This window comes from Schistocerca cancellata, chromosome 9, assembly GCF_023864275.1.
Source record: "Schistocerca cancellata isolate TAMUIC-IGC-003103 chromosome 9, iqSchCanc2.1, whole genome shotgun sequence".
NCBI classification, from domain to species: domain Eukaryota; kingdom Metazoa; phylum Arthropoda; class Insecta; order Orthoptera; family Acrididae; genus Schistocerca; species Schistocerca cancellata.
In genome coordinates this window covers 99,874,512-99,898,501 of record NC_064634.1, presented here as the reverse complement: position 1 = coordinate 99,898,501, position 23,990 = coordinate 99,874,512, and the positions used below count along the sequence as shown (strand labels likewise).

General features: G+C 43.5%; 1 protein-coding gene across 1 annotated transcript in view; it reads left to right on the top strand.

Annotated features, from left to right (window-relative positions):
• The first annotated feature begins 7,424 nt into the window (after positions 1 to 7,424).
• The window catches only part of LOC126100872 (jmjC domain-containing histone demethylation protein 1-like), a 78,346-nt gene continuing 61,780 nt past the window's right edge, over positions 7,425 to 23,990 (top strand). Inside the window, exons 1-2 of the mRNA XM_049911538.1 lie at positions 7,425 to 7,449; positions 10,863 to 11,254. Coding sequence (XP_049767495.1) covers positions 7,447 to 7,449; positions 10,863 to 11,254 — 395 coding nt within the window. The 5' untranslated portion in view covers positions 7,425 to 7,446. The remainder of the gene's footprint in view (positions 7,450 to 10,862; positions 11,255 to 23,990) is intronic.

The window sequence follows — 23,990 nt, the reverse complement described above, 5'->3', positions numbered from 1 at the left end:
GAGTCTTAGACTCCTCCCTCGTCCCCTTGCTACCTGTTTTCGATGTCGTGGGGGTTTGCATATCCCCTTCAACCTGAGACAGTTTTTTTCTGGGGGTCTTAGGTTCAAGTCCCTTTAATTTCCTCCACTTCTCTTTAGGAAGCCATTCTTTCCCTTCCTTTTTCATGAGTAGTTTCCTTCTCTGGGCACCAGACAAGGCTTTGATCTTAATCTGGTCTAACTGCTTGGTTACAGTTCCCACTTCTGGCTCAGGTCTAGACCCTGACTCAGTAGTGGGAATGCCTTCCATCGGTCATGACCCTGATGTTTGGGTGTCTGAAGTCTCAATTTGCCCCTCAGTTTGTTTTTCTTTAATTGTGCCCATATTGTTCCATGAGATTGGGGGATCTACACGGTCCACACCATGAATACCCTGCACGGTGAAAGGCTACTTACTCAGGGAGGTCACCCAGTATCCCTGAGGCTCCGTTTGTGACACATCTTCCCACGTGCCACACAGCTCTCATCACGGATTTCATCACACCTTGGGTTGGGAAAGAGAATTGTGTAGGACTAGGAGTGGATAGGGAAGATGGGACGATGTGGGACACCCATAGTCTGATCCATCGGCTGAGGCCTTTCTGTCAGTAGGTCCTCTACCTTCGGCATAGCCCTCAGCTTCACGCGGATACGCAAGCTTCTCCAGAGAAAAAAAAACAAAAACAGTGTCATATGACTATTATATCAATGAGTCACTGTTGGAATCAGCCAACTCATACAAATACCTGGGTGTAACACTTTCTAGGGAGTGATTTAATTATTTATTTATTTATTCATCTGTAGAACAATATACATTGCATGGATGTCATCAAATGTTTGTACAATATTTCTTATAAAATAAACATGTCTCTTTACAGGATATACAGCTCCTGTACATAGTTCTACTTTTCTAATCATGTCAAGTTAAATTTGTTACGCAGTACAATGTTCATGAACATTAGTCTATAGTCATTTTAAATATTCATCTCCAGTGTAATAGCTACTATCTAGTAAATATTTTTTTAGCCTTTGACTAAAGGTGTGGGGATCATTTACGTCTTTTATTTCTAGTGGTAATCTGTTGTACAATTTAATATCATGATATAATACACTATTTTGAGTTTTTGATGTGTTTCTTCTGTTTAGATGTAAACAGTGTCTGGATTTGGTTCCATGGTCATGAATTATGCTGTTTGTGGTATACAGATTAATGTTTTTCCTTATATACATTATGTTTTGATAAACATATTCATACAGAACTGTCAGAATTTCTAACTTTTTGAACAACTCTCTACAGTGTGCCCTCTTACTGCTATTTGTTACTATTCGAACAACTCTTTTCTGTATCTTGAAAATAGTTTGTATGTTTCCAGCACTTCCCCCCCCCCCCCCCCCCCCCCCCACAGCATTATCCCATAACTGAGGACTGAATGCATATACCCAAAGTAGGCTACTTTGAGGTATGAAATATTGCACATTGGTGCAAGGATTTGCAGGGTGTAACATGCTGAAGATAACCTCTTTGCTAAAATTCTCAGATGCCCTGTCCATTTTAGCTGACAGTCTACATTCATCCCCAAGAATTTGCTGTCTATTACACAATCAAGTACCTCATTGTTTACTTTCAGTGTAATGTCAATGATTTTTTTTATTTAGTCGGAAGTTTATACAGTTTTTTTTTTTTTACATTTAGAGTTACTTTATTCTTTAGTGAACAGTTGTGGTTGTCTCTGAGAGCTGCTTTGGATTTTTCTATTAACAGTGTTGAGCTTTCATCTGTAATCACTACAGTGCTGTCATCAGCAAATAGTATTTTTTCCCCATGCCTGAAGCCTCTGAAAAATCCAACAAAATGCCTGTTGCATTCTTCCCTTGTCTAATGCTTCTAGTACAACTTTGGTAAACTGCGCTATAGCTCTCTGTGTACTTTTTGTGGTCCTGAAACCAAATTGTTCATTGCAGAGAAGCTTAAATTTTTCTAGGTAGTTCATTAGTCTATTTTTCATTATGGTTTCTATTATTTTGGAAATAAAAGATAACAAGGAATTTAGTCTGTGGTTTTCTACATTTTTTGCATCGACATTTCTTTTAGTACTGGTATTACTTTTGCTGGTTTCAGGTATTCAGGAAAGCAGCCAGATCTGAAAGATTGATTAATTATTATTGTTAATGGGGTTTTTATGTTGTGTATACATTTCTTTAGCACACTGACTGGGATCTCATCTAACCCTGTGGATTCTTTTATTCTTTAGATGGTGTATCACCTGTGCCACCTCTTGCTCTGTTTTTGGAAAGAGCACCATTGAGTGTGGTGGCTCGTCCTGTTGGTGTAGAACATGTACGTCTGGAAATTTCTCTTGCAATTTCTTAGCAATCCCACCAAAGTATTCATTTACAAAGTTTGCTAGTCCCTTTGGGTTGCTGGTTTCAACATTTTTGCTTTTAATCTGTTTTTCCAGATTTTTTGTCCATCATTTGCTGTCTCCTGTTTAATTATGTTCCGGATTGCTTTACTTTTGTTATCTGCCTTCAGTAATGTTTTGCCATTTGTAAGGGGTTTTTTTTTCAGCTAGCAAAACTCTAAAAAAGCTAGGTCAGTCTGTCTATTTTTGATGGATGCGAGATACCTTAGGGCTTCAAGGATTTTTTGATGCCTCTGGTGACCCATTTATTTATTTTCTTTTTTGCTCCAACTGAATGCAGTGTTTTGGGGAATGCTTCCTCAAATTTTAGTTTAAATACTGTCATGAACTTGTTAAACATTTTGTTTACATTTGTTTCTGCTTTCTTTCTATGTCTGTTGCTACATGGTCTATTATTGAGGAATATTGTTTGGTCACTAGTTGCACAGTTAATGAGTGATGTTACGCCATAGCTGCAGAGAATGTTCAAGCAGGTACAACTAAGATCATCTGATTTCATTGTGTTGATGTTTAAATCCCCATATGATAATGTTCATTTTTGGACAAGTTACCTTTTCTAAGCTCTGAGTTTTGAGAAAAAATGTCCATATATAAAAAAATACAATTAATTTTTTATAAGCTGTTTTCTATTATTTCAACTGCTGATAGTTCAAAATGTTTGTCTTGAACTTTATTCTTTATGGACCGTATATTTTGGTGAAATACAGTTAAAAATTTGGTTCTACTTATTGTGGTGGAATGGAATGATTACATAGGCTCAGTCGTGGGTAAAGCAGGTGGTGGACTTCAGTTTATGGGTAGGCCTAGTGTACTGGGGAGGTGAAATCAGTCTACTAAGAAGATAGCTTACAAACCACTTACGTTAACAGTTCTAGAATACTGCTATAGTATGTGTGACCCATATCAAATAGGACTGTCAAAGGATATTGAGCGTATACAGAGAAGGGCAACACAAAAGGTCACAGGTTGGTTTGATTGTGGGACAGAGAGAAGGAACTGAACTGAAAGACTTGAAGATACATGTAAACTAGTCTGAGACAGTCTATTAACAAAGTTTCAAGAATTGGCTTTAAATGACGATTCTTGGAATGTATTATGTCCCCTATGTATCACTCACATAGGGATTGTGAGGATAAGGTTAGAATAATTACTGCATAAACAGAGGCATTCAAACAATCCTTCACACACTCGATACGCGAATGAAACAGGAAGAAACCCTTTAACTGCTTCCCTCTGCCAAGCATGTCATTGTTTTCAGAGTATAGAAATAGATGAAGAAATATAAAAATTTTGGGTGCCCCTGCTTGTACATTTATGAACTGAGCCCCGAGTTATTCATAGACAGTTTTAATTAATACAGCACTAGGAACAACGGTAATTTCTTGCTTCCCACTCAAAGCTATATGCACAAATCCCAGAATACCTGTGCATGGTAAGAGTATTCTAAAAAGGAAACAAATCCACAGCATGGAGCTAGGACCACTGAAACAAAAGCTACAAAAGTTGTTACTACAGAAATGCAATTATTCCTAGAGGACTTCCTGAATGATAATGTGAAAATCTGAGCAAGAAAGCAAATGGTTGTTAATTAAGCTTAGTTTTATGTCAGATAAACAACTGCAATAGTTAAGTTTTTTACATTAATGTTACTGTATATTGTTCCAGTAATGCATTTTAATTGTATTGCAGTGTTGACAAGTCTCCTGTACATTAAAATCTATGATTTAACTTTTTATGCTATGGGACAGTAAAAGTTCTGATTCTGTTAGTTACTCTTGGGCTTATTTTTTCGTTGAAAGTATGCAGTAAGTCCATTAGTGTCAGAGTTTTCTTTATTTTTCCTGGTACCCTTGTGCAGATCCTCAAGAATTATTAAATAACCATAATTTTTGGAAGTTCATGGATTGTGCCTTCTAGCTGTTCAAAGAGCATTTTTATTTCACAGTTTGCTGATCAGTACAGACCTGATACATATCATGACATCCCTGCAATTTTTATTTCCACTGCAGTAGCTTCAAAGCTCATTTCTCTAGCATATTCTGTAGTATGTTGTCAGCAATACGTTATAAAACACGCTCTCTGCACTCTTAAGGACTCAGCAACGAATCTCTTAGGAAAATAACTTCTGAAGAACGACAGCCGTTAATCTTACTAGTGTCACTTGTTGCGTTTTACTCTGTCTCATGTTTGAGACCTCCGACAGAATCCCGGTTTGAAGCAGACGAAAATATGTACTCTTGAGATATAGTTCACTCGTGTGTTCACCTATGCAGGTACTCAATAACAAGTTTCCCACGGGTCGAAAATTTGGTAACGTCGTCAGGAAACGCAATTTCGTAGAATTTCTGCGTTTCGTCTAAAGATTTTGCTGTTGCAGATTCAACTAAAATGAAAACATAATGCAGTTCTTCCAGGAGACATTGATGCCAGTGTGTGTAGAATACAAAATTGTACATAGAAGCGTGATGAATGAATTTTAAGATTGCGCGTGTTCCATGCAGGAGGTGGCAACTCTGCTTGCTATGCCTAAGTGTTAAAGTCTGTTCAGCAGTAATCTTGATTGTTTTCCATGTATGAAAATTTCCATTTCTTCCATTACGTTCAGTAATTGTCCAAGCACATATTATCCTCTATTTCATGCCACATGTTTTTCTTCATCCAAATGTGTACCGAACCCGCTTTTATTTTGGTTACGTGTTCTCAGAAACGAGTCTAAGTTCCTTACCGGCTGCCTAAAATAGAACTTTTCACACTTTTAGACGCCAGATTCTAAATTTTTGTTGCTGTAGTTACCAACTTTTTGGCGAACCCTAGAAACAACTGTACCTTTCGTATGAAAGACAATGTTTATTTTCGTTTTTCTGAAGGCTTGCTCAATTCTATCGCAGAACGCAACGCTGTATGACACAGCACAAACTTCTTCCCCTCCGAGTCTTTGTCTCCTTGTCGCGTGTTTTTGACTTTAGCTTGATATAAAGATTCGTTGCATCACAATCCTTATATCATTTTTCTGGTTACTTGTTTAATCACATTTTAAATTCATCCATCTCGTCGTTGTAGGTGAATACTAGTTTTAACATCCCGTCGATGATGACTCTGAAGTATGCTTATTTCTGCTTTTTATTATTGTGTCAAAAAATGTCGTCTTCTTCAATGTGCTAACCTTTTGCCTTCCGTCTTTCAGGTAACATAAATTCGAGCAATTTCTACCAGTACTTCCAACTTCCAGCTTGACTATGAACTTTATTTTTTCATACATCCCACTGATACTTTCCGCTACGTCATATTTCATTTTAGTCACCTTTGTACATTAGTATGTCTACGTAAGGTCTATAATACGTTTTTTAGCTTACGTCAGGATATTGTTGCAAATTTACTTTTTAACTCATTTTTGATCACAGCTAAAGTACCTGACGAACTATTTGCCCCCATTCCGAATCGACCCTTCAGACAAAAAGTTTCGAAGTTAAATTTAAAATAAATGATAATGCAAGTTTTAAATTCTTTCTTAAAAACGAATTATTACAGACGTTATATATATATATAATGCTGTACAAAGGGACGAAAAACTAAATACGTGAGGTAGCAGAAAGAAAGAGTGGCATGGACGAAAGGCGAAGTTCACAGTCGAATTGGAAGAAGGAAGTATCTGTACAAGTTTTTGTATCTGAGGTTAACTAAGGCAGATTAAAGCATAAAATTATAAATGCGAAATTCTGTCACCGCAGAAATCAGAAATAAGCGTACTGTAGGACATAAACAATGGGATGTTCAAATTACGGTACCACTCACCCATAATGATGAAGTGGAATAACTTAAAATGTGATTAAACAAGTAGCCAGGAAAAACAGATACAAGGAATGTGATGTAACGAACCTTTTTAACAAGAGAAAGTAAAAACTACGTGACAAGGAGACAAGATCCAGAGAGCAAGAATTTATTGCTATGTCATACAGCATGGCATTTTGCGATATACTTGCGCAGGCCTTCAGAAAAACAAACGAAAAATTGTATTTCAAAGGAAAGGTACGGTACAACTGGTTCTAGGCTTCACCACAAAGCTGGTAACAGCAGCAACAAATATTTAGAATCTGGCGTCTCCAAGATAAATCGCGAAGATTTTAGGCAAACTGGAAGGAAAAAGAGTCGTTTTACGGTACATACGTATTTGGAGGATTTTTCAGAAAAGGCAATCATAAATATACAGGATAACACGGAAGTGTTGCATAGGCACCAAAGGACATTTACTGAACCTACTGGTACAAATGGAAATTTACGTACATAGAAAGCAGCAACCGGGATTATTAGTGAATGAACAGGATTTTAACTTTGATACTTATGTTGACGTATTTAGGGACCTAATAGGTTGAGCAACGGCGAGCGCAGCAACAGCTTGACGTACTGTCGTGTGTGCCAGCCGCGAGGACATTACGGCTTCGTCCGCAAGCTCCACCACAGGAAAACAAAACCATCTTTACAGTGAAGACACGAGTCGGCGCCACTTACATTCCACACCGAAAGTGTCATCGACTATCGAGATTATAATTAATAGTCAGTCTTGTTAATTATCTTACAGTTACGGTTTCGTTCAGTTGTTTTGTCATGCTGAAAAGTTGCGATTAATGGATCTGATGTCACTTTTAAAACTTTTTATTCTAACTTTAATACAATTAAGTGTTATTTACTTTGCCAGGCTAGGCGCTTTCTGTTATTCCTCCTTACACGTTTCATGCGGATTTTAAGTATGAATTTTATTTCCACATATTTTATGTCAGTTGACGTTTTATTGTCAGACGCTCATTTTGCCATGAGAAGTAATTTTTATTAACGACTAAACACACTGCATTTATTGAATTTACGATACTGGTTGCTCATGTACCATTGCATTAGTGCCCTCTACTGGCAGTTATTTGTATAAACACGGAACGCATCCAGGCCATCACTGGCACTTACTTTGCACTTGCAGACGTGTATATATCATTGCTACTTCTGTCAGAATATACCTATGGTATGCATGGCTGCTAATCATGTTAATAGTCTTTTATTTGTTTCATGAATCAGTGGGTCTGCTGCAGATTTTTGTTTCAGCCAAACGCTCTTTAAGTGGTTATACTACTGTTCCCCCCCACTATAACAGGTCTGATGATAATAGTGGCTGAAACCAGGAATTGTCAGACACACAACTTATGTAATCCAGATAGACCTTTATAAATGAAGTGCCACAGTATGATCTGTCATTCGATTTAAAGTTGAATCCATACATTATTGCTAGAGAGATATAAAACATGTGGTAAGAGCTAAAACAAGGGCCTCTTTCGTGAAGAGCTGGGAGAGCTATTGTAGGTGCAAGGGGCCTGCAGGTAAAAGATACGGATAGTGATTCGAAGTGTTGGCATCCTCTTTGTATCAGAGGTGTTAGGAGTTATCTAAACCCCTGTCTAGACTGTATGTTAGTGATTCCTAAAGTTGTCTCTGGACTACCTCATCGGCAAGTTAGTCGGCAGGCACCTGTGGCAGCAACCAGTCAGATTCAAAAAGAGGACTGTTGTCAACACTAATACTCAGTTAGAGGTACTATAGTAACTGTGGATAATACTGGTTTCACAAAATCAGCAGTATTGCTTAGTTGAAAGGGGTGTAGCAGCAGGGGGTAGGCAGTTGATGCTGGTGCCGACTGCCAAAACTTGGGTATCATAGAAGGGGCAGACACCCTCATATGACAATTCTTCTGTAGGCTGGTTCCCAACCTTTCATTGGATCTAGGTGTGCATTCTGACATGGATTTTGACACCTGTGGTTTAAGTTCCAGACATAGCTCAGGATGACAAGTCCTTCAAAAATTAGAACGTCTTAACTGGATTTAATTTTAAGCCGGGTAATAATTGGATACTAAATCTCCATATTGTTTGTTCTGCACGAGTTTCATCTATAATGCTTTCTGAATATTGAAAAATGTGGAGTTGCCTGTTTGCCAAGAGTCTACATTAAGCTGTAGATTGTCATTATCACCACTAAAGATGAATGTTCGCAATTAACTTCTCAAGCTGTTCAAAGTTAATTTATCACCCTTGTTAAACATATTTAACTACCTTTCTCTATAAACTCCAATGACTTGTAATGTAGAATAATTTTTGTAATCATGGATTTCTATCCCTACACTGGCTGGGTCAAAAAGTTTGAGGAAGTATGTTCTAAATCGATACACTATATCCATTGCAAATAGGTTAGCTAATCGACTGATAAAGATAATTTTCAAAATATATTTATAGTGCCCCAAGAAACTTCATTCTTCACTCTGTTTCTAAATGTTAGTGTCTGCCACTATCAACAAAGCATAATCAAAAAATGTTGTTGTTGTCTTCAGTCGTGAGACTGGTTTGATGCAGCTCTCCATGCTACTCTATCCTGTGCAAGCTTCCTCATCTCCCAGTACATACTGCAACCTACATCCTGCTGAATCTGCTTAGTGTATTCGTCTCTTGGTCTCCCTCTACGATTTTTACCCTCCACGCTGCCCTCCAATGCTAAATTTGTGATCCCTTGATGCCTCAGAACATGTCCTACCATGTCAAGTTGTGCCACAAACTCCTCTTCTCCCCAATTCTATTCAATACCTCCTCATTAGTTACGTGATCTACCCATCTAATCTTCAGCATTCTTCTGTAGCACCACATTTCGAAAGCTTCTATTCTCTTCTTGTCCAAACTATTTATCGTCCACATTTCACTTCCATACATGGCTACACTCCGTACAAATACTTTCAGAAATGACTTCCTGACGCTTAAATCTATACTCGATGTTAACAAATTTCTCTTCTTCAGAAACGCTTTCCTTGCCATTGCCAGTCTACATTTTATATCCTCTCTACTTCGACCATCATCAGTTATTTTGCTCCCAAAATAGCAAACCTCCTTTACTACTTTTAAGTTTCTCATTTCCTAATCTAATTCCCTCAGCATCACCGACTTAATTCGACATTCAAAAAATGTACACATGGTATATTAATACTTAATCAATAGTGTCCTAGTGCTCCAATATTTGATGCTGCTGGGGAACAGAAACAAGTTACTGCATGTGACCCATGTTTCATCCTTATCTTCGTCCAGATTATCTCAAATTTTGCTACCAGAGGAGCTGCTTACATAGTGTAATGGACACCTACCCTAGTCAAGGGGGCTGGAAAAACTGCACCTGATAATGTGGACTAGAAATCTGCATCAAAGATATTCATAGAATTGACAGATTATTTCAAAATGAGAGAATGCTGTCAGTCGTGGGTGTGACCTTGTAACTTGCAAGCTCTGTTTCAACTTTGGGTTTGTGAGCAGCTGTCTTCACCACTTAAGCTGGGCTCAAAAGTCAGTGAAGGGTGGCCTTGAATCCTGGTGACAAGCATCTTTGCTGTAATGTGAACCAACACTTGCAGCCTGCTCCTTCCAGTGCATTCAGCAGCTACCATTAGCATCTCATCTATATCCCTCATGGAATCCCCCCGCCTCAAATGTACCGAGTCTTTCCTGACATGACTATTTCCGTGAGAGCTTCCATCGTCCATAAAACATTGAGGCTCTGTGTCAACCAGTCTCGTCATCCGTACACAACTCCAAGTCGTCTTGCAGGAATATCAGGTCAGGTCAGATCAACCCAGCCCCAGTTCCATCAGGTGAAGTAGTTCCTCCTGATTCGTGGGTCATTTTTACAGTAGTCAATACCTCAGGCATTTTGTCAGAAGGAGAAAGTGTTTCCATGTGTAGCAAGCACCAGAATTGTCAGTTACCAGAAGAAAGAACGGCTGGTTTTTATGTTGTGAAACACGGAGTAAAATGGTGATGGTGATAGATATTTTCATGTACATCTCGTAACGTGCACACCACTTTGTCACCTGCAGAAAGTTAATCTCCTAGATCCCAACCCAGCCACAGTACAGTCCCTTAGCATCTTCCTTTGTCAGGTACGAGGACTAATGAGGGAGGTGAAAGAATCTCAGAAATACACCCTGTAATGATTTTGCACAAATACTGTGGTTGCCGTAGGTGATGGTCAAAGCAGCGTATTTTTGGATTCATTGGTTAGTGTTTGCCAGCCTCTTTTCTACGCCGTCTTACCTACCAAGGAAAGAATGGAATAAAGCAGTATGTGCACACATGCACACAACTGCATAACATACTGCTGCTTGTGTGCATCCAAGTTTGATTATTGAGATGTGTGATTGTATTCTATTCGGAAAAGTTAATACAGGGTAAGGCGGATGGGTTGGATGGAACAAGGTAACACTGTCAGTAATATAGACAATTTTTCTCACAACTTCTCCCCCTCTTTAATTTGCAAAGATTGGGAATAATGATGTAAAATTTTGCATTTAACCTACCTCAGTTTGGTGGTGCTTATAAATGTGGCATTTAGTGTAATATCTTCTTGCAGGAAGAGGCATCAAAGGGTGAAGGACACCGAGATGGAGAAAAGAGGGAAGGAGGACCTGACACAGGAGGGAAACCTCAGCTGTCAACCTCAAAAGGTGAATCGCAAGATGCAGGTAGTGGCGGCGGCGGGAGCGGGAGCGGTAGCAGAAGTGATAGAAGAGGACAGGGATCGACATCAGGTGGGGTGGATCAGCCATCCCCTTCACAGTCCATCACACCTCAGGCCTCACTTTCGCTTTCTATCAGCTCAAAGTTGGCACGTGAGCTTGTGGCGGGCTCAACAAAGCAGTTACGCAGACCTACCCATGTAGTTCGACCCGCACCTTCACCACCAGTTGCTGCACCTGTTACGGACCCTGTATTACATCCAACTGCGCTTGTAAAAGTTTTCAGGTATGTGGTGAAAGCTAGTCATTAATGACAGTGTTCTAGAATTTGAGATGACATAACATTTTTTAGAATGAATCTGGTGAACAAGCTTAAGCAACCAGCATTCTCTTCATCTACAAAAGCTTGTAGAAAATAAACGTAAGTCAGCACCTGGGGTAAATAGAAAGATAAGGACAGAGCAATTAGCAGTGGAATGCTGTGATGCATGTTATCTTAGCCTCGATATTACCTAAAAATATTAAAATTGTTTGCTGCACTGAGATAAAAGAAAACAATTTTGTTTTTAGTGGGTACATACTACATGGTTCAAACTCAGTGTTTAAATCTGCCTGTAGCTCTCCCATAACTTTCCCAAAGTTTGCAGTTCTCACTGTAATGGATAAGGCAGGATGACTGTGGAAGGTGCAGTGTGGTGTGCATTTCAGCAAGTTTTATGAGCAACAGATTCTAGTAGTTTGTGGCACTTCCTTTCCTTTGCCAACAGCGATGTATCATGACTCTGCGAACTCTCGACTGACACCTGCAGCTCAGTATTTTTAATACTAAGCATTTGAATTTACACTAGGAAAAGAAAACTGTCATTGCACATGATGTAGCAGAAAGAATTGCTGCATTTCATCCACATCCATACTCTGCAGACCATTGTGGAGCACTTGATGGAATTAGTTTCCATCGTATAACATGGGTGTTTTTTCTACCTGTACAATTTGTCTGGCTTGGAGGAATGACTGCAGTGCAATCAAATGTGTGATCCTGTCAGTACCATGTTTGAAAACTGTTTTCTTCTAAAAGTTACTCAAATTAAACAGAAGTCTATAATAAAACCATGGATTGCACAAGGAATAAAGATTTCCTGTAAGACAAAGGAAAGTGTATCTGTTGACCAAAAATAGCTCCAATGCTGACGATTTAGCTAAATACAAGGATTACTGTAAAATATTAAAAAAAGTAATTCAGACATCTAAACAAATGCACTACGAGAAGAAGATAGCAATGTCAGGGAACAAAATAAAAACAATATGGGATATAGTGAAAGAGGAGACTGATAGAACCAGAAAGGAACAGGAGCAAATAGCACTAAGGGTAGATGACACTTTAGTAACCGATGGGCATAGTGTGGCAAATCTATTTATCAAGTACTTTATATCCGTTACTGATAGAATGGGATTGTCAGGATCAGTAAATAATGCCCTTGAATATCTGACACTAGCCTTTACAAATAGCTTCAGGTACATGAATATGTCACTCACTTCACCAAAAGAAATAACTTCCATAAAAAAAATCTTTAAAAACAAAGCATTCTAGTGGTTACAATGAAATATCAACAAAGAAGGCATGTTCTTGTGAGTTTAGTAAAATTCTAAGTTACTTGTGTAACCAATCAATTATAACTGGGACATTTCCAGACTGGCTAAAATATGCAGATGTTCAGCCTCTATTCAAGAAAGGGGATAAAGAGATGCCATCAAACTACAGATCAATTTTGCTTTTGCCAGCATTCTCAAAAATTTTAGAAAAAGTGATGTACAGGCAGCTTCTCAACCATCTGACCACAAATAACATATTATCAAGAACACAGTTTGGATTTCTGAAGGGTTCTGATATCAAGACGGCTATTTACACCTACAGTGAAACTGTATTTAATTCATTAAATAACAAATTACATGCAGCAGGTATTTTCTGTGATTTGTCAAAGGCATTTAACTGTGTGAACCACAACATCCTTTTAAATAAATTAGAATTCTGTGGTGTCATGGGCAGCACTGCAAAATGGTTCAAGTCATACCTCGCTAACAGGAAACAAAGGGTGTCAGTGCAAGGGACTAGTGAATTAAGTCGCCCATCATCAGAATGGGAGGAAATTACATGTGGTGTCCCACAAGGATCCATTTTAGGGCCATTGCTTTTTCTTGTGTACAAATGATCTCTCATCAGTTACACTGCCAGAAGCAGAGTTCGTTTTGTTTGCAGATGACACAAGTATTGCAATAAATAGTATGTCAAGTGTAGTTCTAGAAACATCTGCTAATGATATTTTCATGGATATTAATAAATGGTTTAAAGCCAACTCACTGACATTAAACTTCGAAAAGACTCACTATATGCAATTCAGAACCTGTAAGAGGTTTCCACCCAGCATATGCATAAAGTATGAAGAAGAGCAGATAGAAGAGGTTGACAGCCTTAAATTCCTGGGATTACGACTTGATAATAAATTCAGTTGGGAGGAGCACACCACAGAACTGCAGAAACGCCTTAACAAATCTGTATTTGCAATTCGAGTGTTAACAGACATAGGCGACATAAAAATGGCAAAGCTTGCATACTTTGCCTACTTTCATTGCATATGGTATAATATTTTGGGGTAACTCTTAAAGTCAAACAAAAGTTTTGAGAGTCCAGAAGCATGTAATACGTATTATTTGTGGAGTAAATTCACGGACGTCCTGTAGAAACCTCTTCAAAGAACTGAGTATTCTAACTACTGCCTCTCAGTATATTTACTCCTTAATGAAATTTGTCCTTAATAATATATCTCTTTTTTCCAACAAACAGCTCAGTTCATACATACAATACCAGGAACAAAAATGATCTGAACAAGGACTTAAAAGCACTTACTTTAGTTCAAAAAGGGGTCCATTACTCAGGAACACTCATCTTCAATAATTTGCCAGCAAACTTAAAAAATTTAGTTACAAATAAAGATCAGTTTAAAAGAAGCCTGAAAGACTTACTAGTGGCCAATTCCTCCTACTCCATTGACAAATGTTTTAATAGAAACAAATGCTGTATTGTATATACTCATACTATTAGTATTGTTATTTTAGCTTAAAAAATAAAGTGACATGTTCCACATCCATGAGGATCTCCTCAGTACGGATCTATGGAACAAAAAAGTAATCTAACCTAATCTCCCCAACTTCCTGTCACTGCTCCAGTGTCAGGAACATGGACGCCTGCCCAGATGGGCTTTGAACAAGGCGGATTGGAGAACTTTCACCTCTTCTGTCACCACTGAATCTCCCCCCCCCCCCCCCCCACCCCACCCCACAGTAACATCAATGTGATGATTGAGCAGGTGACTAGCACAATTGTTTCTGCAGCAGAAACCCCCCAATCCCTCACTCTTTAGGGTGCCTGAGGCATAAGACAGTCCCTTGGTGGTCGCCGGAAGTCACTGAAGCAGTTAAGGAGCGTCAGCGAGCTCTACAGCAGCATAAACGGCACCCTTCCCTGGAGCACCTCATAGCCTTCAAACGGCTCCATGCCCTTGTTCTCTACCTTATCAGACAATGAAAGGAGGAGTGTTGGGAGAGGTAAGTCTCCACTATTGGGTGCTACACGTCACCTTCCCAAGTCTGGGCAAAGATCAAATGTCTTTTCGGGTACCAGGCCCCAACTGCTGTCCGCGGCATAAATGGCGAGTTATACACCAATGCAAACACAATTGCTGATCACTTTGCTTGAACCTCTGCATCGGAGAATTACCCTCCAGCCTTTCGCACACTCAAACAGGGGCTGGAAGGGAACGTCCTGTCATTCACTACATGCTGCAGTGAATTCTGTAATGCCCCATTTACAGAGTGGGAGCTCCTTAGTGCCCTTGGACATTGCCCCGACACAGCTCCTGGGCGTGATTGCATCCATAGCCAGATGATTAAATATCTCTCATTTGACTACAAGCGACATCTTTTCATTGTGTTCATCCGGCTCTGGTGCGATGGCGTCTTTCCATCGCAGTAGCAGGAGAGCACCATCATTCCGGTGCTCAAACCCGGTAAAAACCCACTTGATGTGGATAGCTACTGGCCCATCAGCCTTGGAATGTTGGCGGTTGGGTTGGGTTCTGGAGTCACGTGGCTTGCTGGCTCCATTTTAGGCCGGCTTCTGCCAGGGTCACTCTACCACTGATAATCTTGTGTCCATCGAGTCTCCCATTCAACAGCATTTTCCTGACGGCATCACCTGATTGCTGTCTTTTTTGACTTACGTAAAGCATACGACACGACTTGGCGACATCATATTCCTGCCACATTGTATGGGGGGGGGGGGGGGGGGGGCAGCCTCCGGGGACTACTCCAGATTTTTATCCAAAACTTCCTGTCGCTCTGTACTTTCCGTGTCCAAGTTGGAGACTCCCATAATTCCATCCATATCCAGGAGAATGGAGTCCCGCAGGGCTCTGTATTGCGTGTCTCTCTATTTTTAGTGGCCATTAATGGTCTAGCAGCAGCTGTCGGGCCCTCTGTCTCACCCTCTCTGTATGCAGACGACTTCTGCATCTCGTACTGTCGCTCCACTACTGTTTTTGCTGAGTGGCGCCTCCAGGGAGCCATCCACAAGGCGCAGTCACGGGCTCTTGCCCACGGCTTCCAGTTTTAAGCCACAAAGTCGTGTGTCGTGCACTTCTGTCGGTGTCGTACCATTCATCCGGAACCCGCTCTTTACCTTAATGAGGATCCACCCACATTAGTGGAGACATATCAATTCCTAGGAGTGGTTTTCGACACTCAATTGACTTGACTCCCTCATCTTTGTCAGCTTAAGCAGAAGTGCTGGCAGCACCTCAATGCCCTCCATTGCCTGAGCAACACTATTTGGGGTGCAGATCGCTGTACTCTGCTGCTGCTCTATAGAGCCCTTGTCCAATCCCGAATTGACTATAGGAGTGTGGCTTATGATTCGGCAGTGCCTTCAGCATTGGATTTACTTGACTCTGTGCACCACTGTGGGGTTCGATTAGCAACAGGAGCTTTTAGGACGAGTCTGGTGACCGGTGTACTGGTGGAGGCTGGCGTCCCTCCACTGCAGATCAGAGAAGTCCAACTGCTTGCCAGTTACGCATCACACATTCATAGTTCCCCTGAGCATCCAAATTACCGTCTCCTTTTTCCGCCTGCGGCAGTCCATCTCCCGCATCGGCGGCCCAGTTCGGGGCTAACGATTGCGGTTCGTGTGCAGTCCCTTCTCTCCGAACTGGCATCCTTCCCTTTTCCACCTTTACTTGTGGTCCGTTCACGTACGCCTCCATGGTGTACGCCTCACCCGCATCGTCATCTGGACCTTTTGCGTGGCCTTAAGGTCCCTGTTAACCCTACCGATCTCCACTATCACTTCCTCTCAATTCTTGATGTGTTCCGTTGCTCTGGAGTGGTTTACACTGACGGCTCCAATGGCTGATGGTCACGTAGGCTTTGCATATGTTTATGGAGGACATATTGAGCAGCGCTCCTTGCCAGTTGGCTGCAGTGTTTTCACTGCAGAGCTGGCAGCCATATCTCATGCTCTTGAGTACATCAGCTCATGCCCTGGCAAGTCATTTCTCCTGTGTACTGACTCATCGAACAGCCTACAACCTATCGACCAGTGCTACTCTCTCCACCATCTGGTAGTGTCCATTCAGGAGTCCATCTGTGTCCTAGAACACTCCCGCTGTTCCGTGGTGTTTGTGTGAACTCCAGGACACGTCGAAATCCCCGGCAACGAACTTGCTGACGGGCTGGCCAAACACGCGATGTGGAAACCGCTTCTGCAGGTAGGCATCTCCGAAGCTGACCTACGTTCTGCCTTACACTGATGGGTTTTCGAGCTTTGGGAGATGGAATGGCATAACAGCATGCACAGCAAACTACGTATCATTAAGGAGACTATGAATGTGTGGAAATCTTCCATGCTGGCCTCTTGCAGGGAATCAGTTGTCCTCTGCTGGCTCCACATTGGCCATACATGGCTAACACAATGTTACCTACTCCATCACGAGGACCCACCTCAGTGTTGCTGTTGCTCCCAAATGACAGTCATCCACCTCTTGCTGGACTGCCCACTTTTAGCCGCTCTGCAGCAGACTTCAAATTTTCCCAGCACCCTGCCTTCGGTGTTGGGCGACAATGCCTCTACAGCAGCTTTAGTTTTACGTTTTGTCTGTGAGTGTGGGTTTTATACTTCTATGTTGGTTTTAGTGCATGTCCTTTGTCCTTCCGTGTCCTCCACCCTAGTGCTTTTAGGGTGGAGGTTTTAATGTGTCGTACAGTTACTATCTTTTCCTTTTTGTTCTTGTGGTCAGCCAGCCATGGTCGACTGCTCTCTTGTTTTCACCCCTTCTACCTGTTTCTTGCATCTCTCTGTTTTTTTTTTTCTATAGTAGTGTTGGTTGTCCTGTCATTCTTCTGGTTCTGCCTTTCCCCTGTTATTGTCCTGTATGTCTCCTTTTTCTTTTTTCCCTTGTGTAACTATTTTACTGGGAACAAAGGACCGATGACCTCGCTGTTTGGTCCCTCCCCCCCCCCCCCCCCCCTTCCCCCATCCCCACCTCTTTTAAACCAACCCAACCCAACTCCCCCCTCCCCACCTCTTTTAAACCAACCCAACCCCCTGCCACCACCAGCCGAAAGGCCCTCATGTTGGCCATTCCGCAGAGCCAGATGGCCTTTATAATGTCTGCTGTGCACTTGGATACCCCTCTGTAATTGCGTTGAGGTGGTCGTGCAAGATGTCTCTGACACTGTTCTTCAAGCTGCACACACTGCTACTCCCCCTATCCCCAGGTGCTCACATCAACTGGTAACATGGTGGGGCAAGGATGTAGCAGTCACTATCCAGGACTGCCAATGGGCACTGCAACAATTTAAGAGACACCCTCCATAGAGTAACCTTATTGCTTTCAAGTGTCTCTGCTCTAAGGCCTGTTACCTTTTTAAACAGATTGAAAAGGAATGCTGGGAGAGCTATGTTTCCTCGTATGCCTCATCACAGGTTTGGTCCAAGCTCCACAGCCTCCTGGGCCACCAGTGGCAATCAGCTGTCCAAGGTCATATCCTACGGGGTGCTCTGTGCACTGATCCATTGGTCCTTGCAGAATACCTCGTGGCACACTTTGCAACAGCATTGGTGTCCTCTTACTGTCCTGCCACCTTTCTCCAACAGAAATGAGGAATTGAAGAAGCCTCCTGTTTCAACCCCACTTTGCTGACGTCTATAATGAACCCTTCATTGAATGGGAATTCTTGCAGGCTCTTACCTCTTCACATGACTTGGCCTTAGGCCCAGATTCCATCCACAACCAGATGGTCCAACACTTGGATGTTACCCAGAGGCAACATGTACTCAGGGTCTTCAACCACATTTGGCTCGTGGTGTGTCTTTCCCTCGCAATGGCGAGACAGCACAGTTATCCCAGTACTTAAGCCTGGGAAGAACCCAACATCTCTAGACAGCTACCAGCCAATTAGCCTGACAAACTTTGTAAACTACTCGAGAGGATGGTTAGCTTCAGATTATGTTGGGTACTCGAATTTCAGGGCCTTTTGATCCCATATCAGTGTGGCTTCCAGGAAGGAAGATCAACAACTGACTATTTACTCAGATTGGAAACAGCAATCTGACACTCATTTTGCTAAATGCTGACACCTTGCCACGGTCTTCTTTGACCTACATAAGGCACACATGGTTTTGCACTGTCACATTTTAGTTACCCTCCATAACTGGGACTTTTGCAGTTGCCTTCAGATTTTTATCAGTTTTTGTCCCAACGGCTGTTCTGGGTTAGTTGGCACTTCATTCAGGTCCCTTCAGATCCAGGAGAACAGTGTCCCACAGGGCTCTGGTGTAAACATCACTCTGTTCCTTGTAGCCATCTGTGGGCTTTGTAATCTTTGTTGGGCCTCTGGTTATCCCAGCATTGTAGGTAGACAATTTTGCATCTGGAGCAGCTCCCACTCAGTAGTGCCTGCAGAACACCAGCTCCAAGGCACCATCTGACAGACCTCTGTGTGGGGCCCTTCCCCATGGCTTCCAGTTTTCTCCCTCCAAAATGCGGGTTATGCATTTTTGCCATAAACACACAGTACACTCCAATTGAGAACTTTATTTAGATAAGCAGCGCATATATGTTGTTGCACAGTTGAGTTTCTTGGGCCTTATTTTTGATAAAAAGGCTGATGTGGCTGCCCCATATTCCATACTATTATGTTCATCAGGCTTATGGCTCAGTGGCTCATTCCACTCTGAAATTGCTTGACCCCATTCATCATTATGAGATGTATCTGGCTATAGGTGCCTTTTGCACTAGCCCGTCGACCATCTCCTTGCAGAAGTGGGGCTGCCCCATCTAAAAATACAATGGAGCCAACTCCTGGTTTCTTACGTAATTGCCATTCGATGATTCCTTGACCATCCCATGTACCCCATCCTGTATGCAAATGAGGTACGTATCCCTCCTGATGCTTGCCCTTGGGTGAGATTGCCAGTTGGAATGCATCTCAGTTCACTCTGTCCGTCTCCACTTGCTGGAATGTGCCCCATGTATTTCCTCCATACCCCCTCCCTTCCACTTGGGTGGTGCCTAGACCATAGATTAGAACTGACCTACTCCAGGGTCCTAAGGTGTCTGTCACCACTATGATATTCTGTCGCCTTGCATGTTCCATCCTTGAAGAGTTCCAGGGTGCTACCATCTTCTACACTGATGGTCCTAGAATACTTTTGTCTCCTGCTGGCATAGAACACCATCTACTGCTGGGATCTTAGTGTGTTCACAGCAGAGCTGCTAGCCATTAACATAGCCCTCCATTTTGTTATTCAGGCCTCCCGCCATGGTGTTTTGATACGTAGCGAGTCGATGAACAGCCTGAAGGCTATAGATCAATGCTACTCTTGTCACTGTTTGGTCTCTGCTATCTACAACCTACCCTCTGCCCTTGTCCATGTTGCTTGCTCAGTTTTCCTTCTTTGGGTCCTAAGTAATGTGCGCATCCCAGGGAATGGACTGGCTGACCATTTGACTTCAGGGGCAGATACTAGCCCCACTCCATTTCCATTCATGAACCCAGGTGCCTATGTGCAGGTACAAATCAAAAATCTCTTTGCCCAAGAGTGGAATGACATCTGTTGCACTACTGCTCTCAGTATTACTATCTGTGCACAATCAAGGAGACTACTGCAGTTTCTCCCCTGTGGGTTCGGGGGTCAGAATAAGCCCACGGTATTCCTGCCTGTCGTAAGAGGCGACTAAAAGGAGTCTCAAATGTTTCGGCCCTTCTGTGATGGTCCCCTGTCGGGTTTGACCTCCATATCTCAAAATTCTTCCGTAGAGCGAGCTGATTGGGGAAGGGCGCCTTACTTGGTGCATGGTGTCCATCTTGCATTGAGACATTTCGCCAGCTTATTTGTCGTTCCATTGCAGTCCTCCATCTCTTGGGCATGTATACGTTCCTGTGTGCACTTTCTGCCATGTGATGTGCAGTGCCACTTTCTGCACTGACGGCGACCATGGACTACATGTCACCTAAAATCCAGCATGGTGGCCAGTCCGTTGTGGTGAGGCTGCCATGTACCCTGTTGGTTGTAGCCCCCTGACAACACAGGGATCGCTCTACTAATGCCTGCGCCGTCAACTCCCCACATATGCCAAGGAGTAGATGCCCATTTCCATGGGGCATCAGTACTCCCGGCAATGGCCATCCTGCCAGGTGGCCCTTGCTGTGACTGGGTGGTGCCCGTGGAGAGGGCCTTGGTCAGAGTAGGTGGTACCAGGGCAGATGACACGCAATGAAGCATGGCACATCTTCTTTTGCTGGTGGCCAGCCACCAGCAGTCTCTAAGTGTTCGAGGGCTCACTTTAAAGCTAATGTGTATGACCCCAAATCGTTCGCCTCCCTGGCCACACTGTCGGAGAAACGAAAGGCTATGAATGACAGTGAAATGTATTTGCCCCGATATCTTGTCTGTACCAGAGCTGATGGGGAATCCTTTGTGTCTGTGGAGCCTCGGTTCTTTGTAGAGCATTTAGAGGACAAGTTTGGGGAGGTGGAGGGCTTGTCCAAAATGCGGTCAGGGTCAGTCTTGATAAAAACAGCATCCTCTGTCTAGTCACGAGTCTTGCTCGCTTGTATGAAGCTGGGGGATGTTTCTGTTACTATCACCCCACATAAAAGCTTAAATATGGTCCAGGGCATTGTTTTCCACAGATATCTTCTTTTACAGTCCGATGACGAGCTGTGCGCCAACTTAGAGCAACGAGGTGTCCATTTCGTCTGGCGCGTCCACCGGGGTCCAAGGGATCATCAAGTTGCCACCGGTGCCTTCATCTTGGCCTTCGAGGGTGACACGTTACCTGAGAAGGTCAAGGTGATTGTCTGCTGTTGTGATGTCAAGCCATATATCCCTCTCCCGATGCAGTGCTTCAAGTGTTGGAAGTTCGGCCATATATCTTCCCGCTGTGCTTCCAGCCTCATATGTCGTGATTGTGGTCGACCATCCCATCTTGATGCTCCATGTGCCCCGCCTCCCATCTGTGTCAACTGCGGAGAGCACTATCCCCCTTGCTCACCGGACTGTAAGATTCTACAGAAGGAACGGAAAATAATGGAATAAAAGACCCTGGATCGACTGACCTACACTGAGGCTAAGCGGAAATTTGGAACACTTCGTCCAGTACGCGTAATGTCATCTTATGCCGCCACTGTCACCCCTGTTACAGTTCCCATAGCTGCACCACATACCATCAGCCCTCAGAGCTGAAGGACCACGCCTGCCCCCTTGATGGTGAGGGCCACTTCTCTCTCTCTGTTGCTTCCGCTCCACCTACCTTGGGAGCAGCACCCCATCAACCACCGGTGACACCAGTCCCCACTTCTAAGCTGAGAAGCGTAAGTCTTCTTCAGCTACTCTAGCTTGGAAGGGATCCCTTGGGTCACTCCCTTCTCAGGTTCCTACCAGCGGCACAGCAGACACCCACCAGTGGCTGAAGAAGCCACAGGTCACTGGTCGTCGAGCTTCGCGATCATCTTCGGTCCCGGAGACTGACTCAAAAAAGCCCTCCCAGCAAGGGCAACCAAAGGAACAGCGCAAGAAAGTGAAATTGAAAACCCCTAAGACCAAGGCACCTGCCGTGGCACCTACTCCACCGCCACCTACAAGCTCTGCATCTGAGGATGAGGTGGAGATTCTTGCGTCCGCTGAGGACCTCAATCTCGCCGGTCCCTCGGCCGTGATGGATGTCACTCCTGTCGGTACTCGATCGGTGGTGGCAGGTGGCCCAGCAACTTAATTTGCCTCCTCAGTCCCTTCACGACCTTCTCAGCCATGGACAATGTCATCCTCCAGTGGAACTGCAGCGGTTTCTTCCACCATCTTGCTGAGCTCCGACAACTTCTCAGCTTTCACCCTTTCTTCTGCATTGCCTTCAAGAAACTTGGTTTCCAGCTATGCAAACCCCCGCCCTCCATGGCTATCAGGGTTATTATAAGAACCGAACAGCTTATGAAAGGGTGTCTGGTGGCATCTGCATCTATGTCCTTCACTTTCTTCACAGCAAGTCTGTCCCTCTACAAACACCTTTAGAGGCTGTCGCTGTTTGGGTGTGGACGCCTCAAGCTGTTACTGTCTGCAGCCTATATCTCCCACCAGATGGTGATGTTCCGCAGCATGTCCTGGCTGTGCTGATAGCCCAATTGCCGCCACCTTTCCTGTTACTTGGCGACTTCAACACCCATAACCCTCTGTGGGGTGTATCAGTGGCAATGGGCAGAGGCAGCACCATTGAGCGTGTATTGGCACAGCTTGACCTTTCCATTGTAAATGACGGTGCCTTCACGCATTTCAGTGTGACGCATGGCACGTACTCAGCCATATAGACCTTTCGATGTGCAGCCCTAGCCTCTTACCATCTGTCCAATGGAGTGTGCTTGACGACCTGTGTGATAGTGACCACTTTCCGATCTTTCCGTCACTGCCACAGCCTCACTCTTCTGGGTACCTTGCAGATGTGCTATGAATAAGGCTGACTGGGACTTGTTCTCCTCCATTGTCACTATTGAGTCTCTTTCTAATGAAGCCATTGATGCGGTGGTTCACTCGGTCACCACTGGCGTCATTACTGCTGCAGAATCTGCCATTCCCCGTTCTTCTGGGTCCCCTCAGTGGAAGTCTGTGCTTTGGTGGTCGCCTGTGATCGCCGTGGTGATTAAAGATCGCAGGTGGGTGCTCCAGCGTTACAAGAGGCATCCCTCATTAAAAAACCTCATCGCCTTCAAACGGCTCCCTGCGTGGGCCCACCGCATCATTCGCCAACACAAGCTGGGGTGCTGGGAACGGTATGTCTCCCCCATTGGCCTCCATCTCTCTCCATTGCAGGTTTGGGCCAAGATTAGTCGCCTCTATGGCTATCGGACCCCTGTCAGCGTCCCTGCGCTGTCACTGAAAGGGGCAGTTTGTACTGACCCTGACATAATTGCAAACCGCTTAGCAGACCAATTTGCTCTCAGTTCTGCTTCTGTGAACTACCCACTGGCCTTCCGCTCTATTAAAGAGCAATTGGAATGTCGGAGCCTTTCATTTCACACCTGCCATCCTGATGCCTACAATGTTCCACTCAGTGAGTGGGAATTCCACAGTGCCCTAGCAGCTTGCCCTGATACAGCTTCCGGGACAGATTGCATCCACTGTCAGATGCTCAAACACCTCTCAGTGGACTGCCAGCGACGCCTCCTCGACCTTTACAACTGTATCTGGGTCGAGAGTGAGTTTCCGTCACAATGGCGGGAAAGCATTGTTATCCCCGTTTTGAAACCTAGCAAGAACCCATTGGAGGTGGACAGGTACCGCCCCATTAGCCTCACCAACATTCTTTGCAAGTTGCTCGAACACATGGTGAGCTTGCCACCGACACTCTGGTGAGCCTGGAGTCAGCCATCCGTACAGCCTTTGCCCACCGTCAGCACCTCGTCGCTGTCTGTTTTGA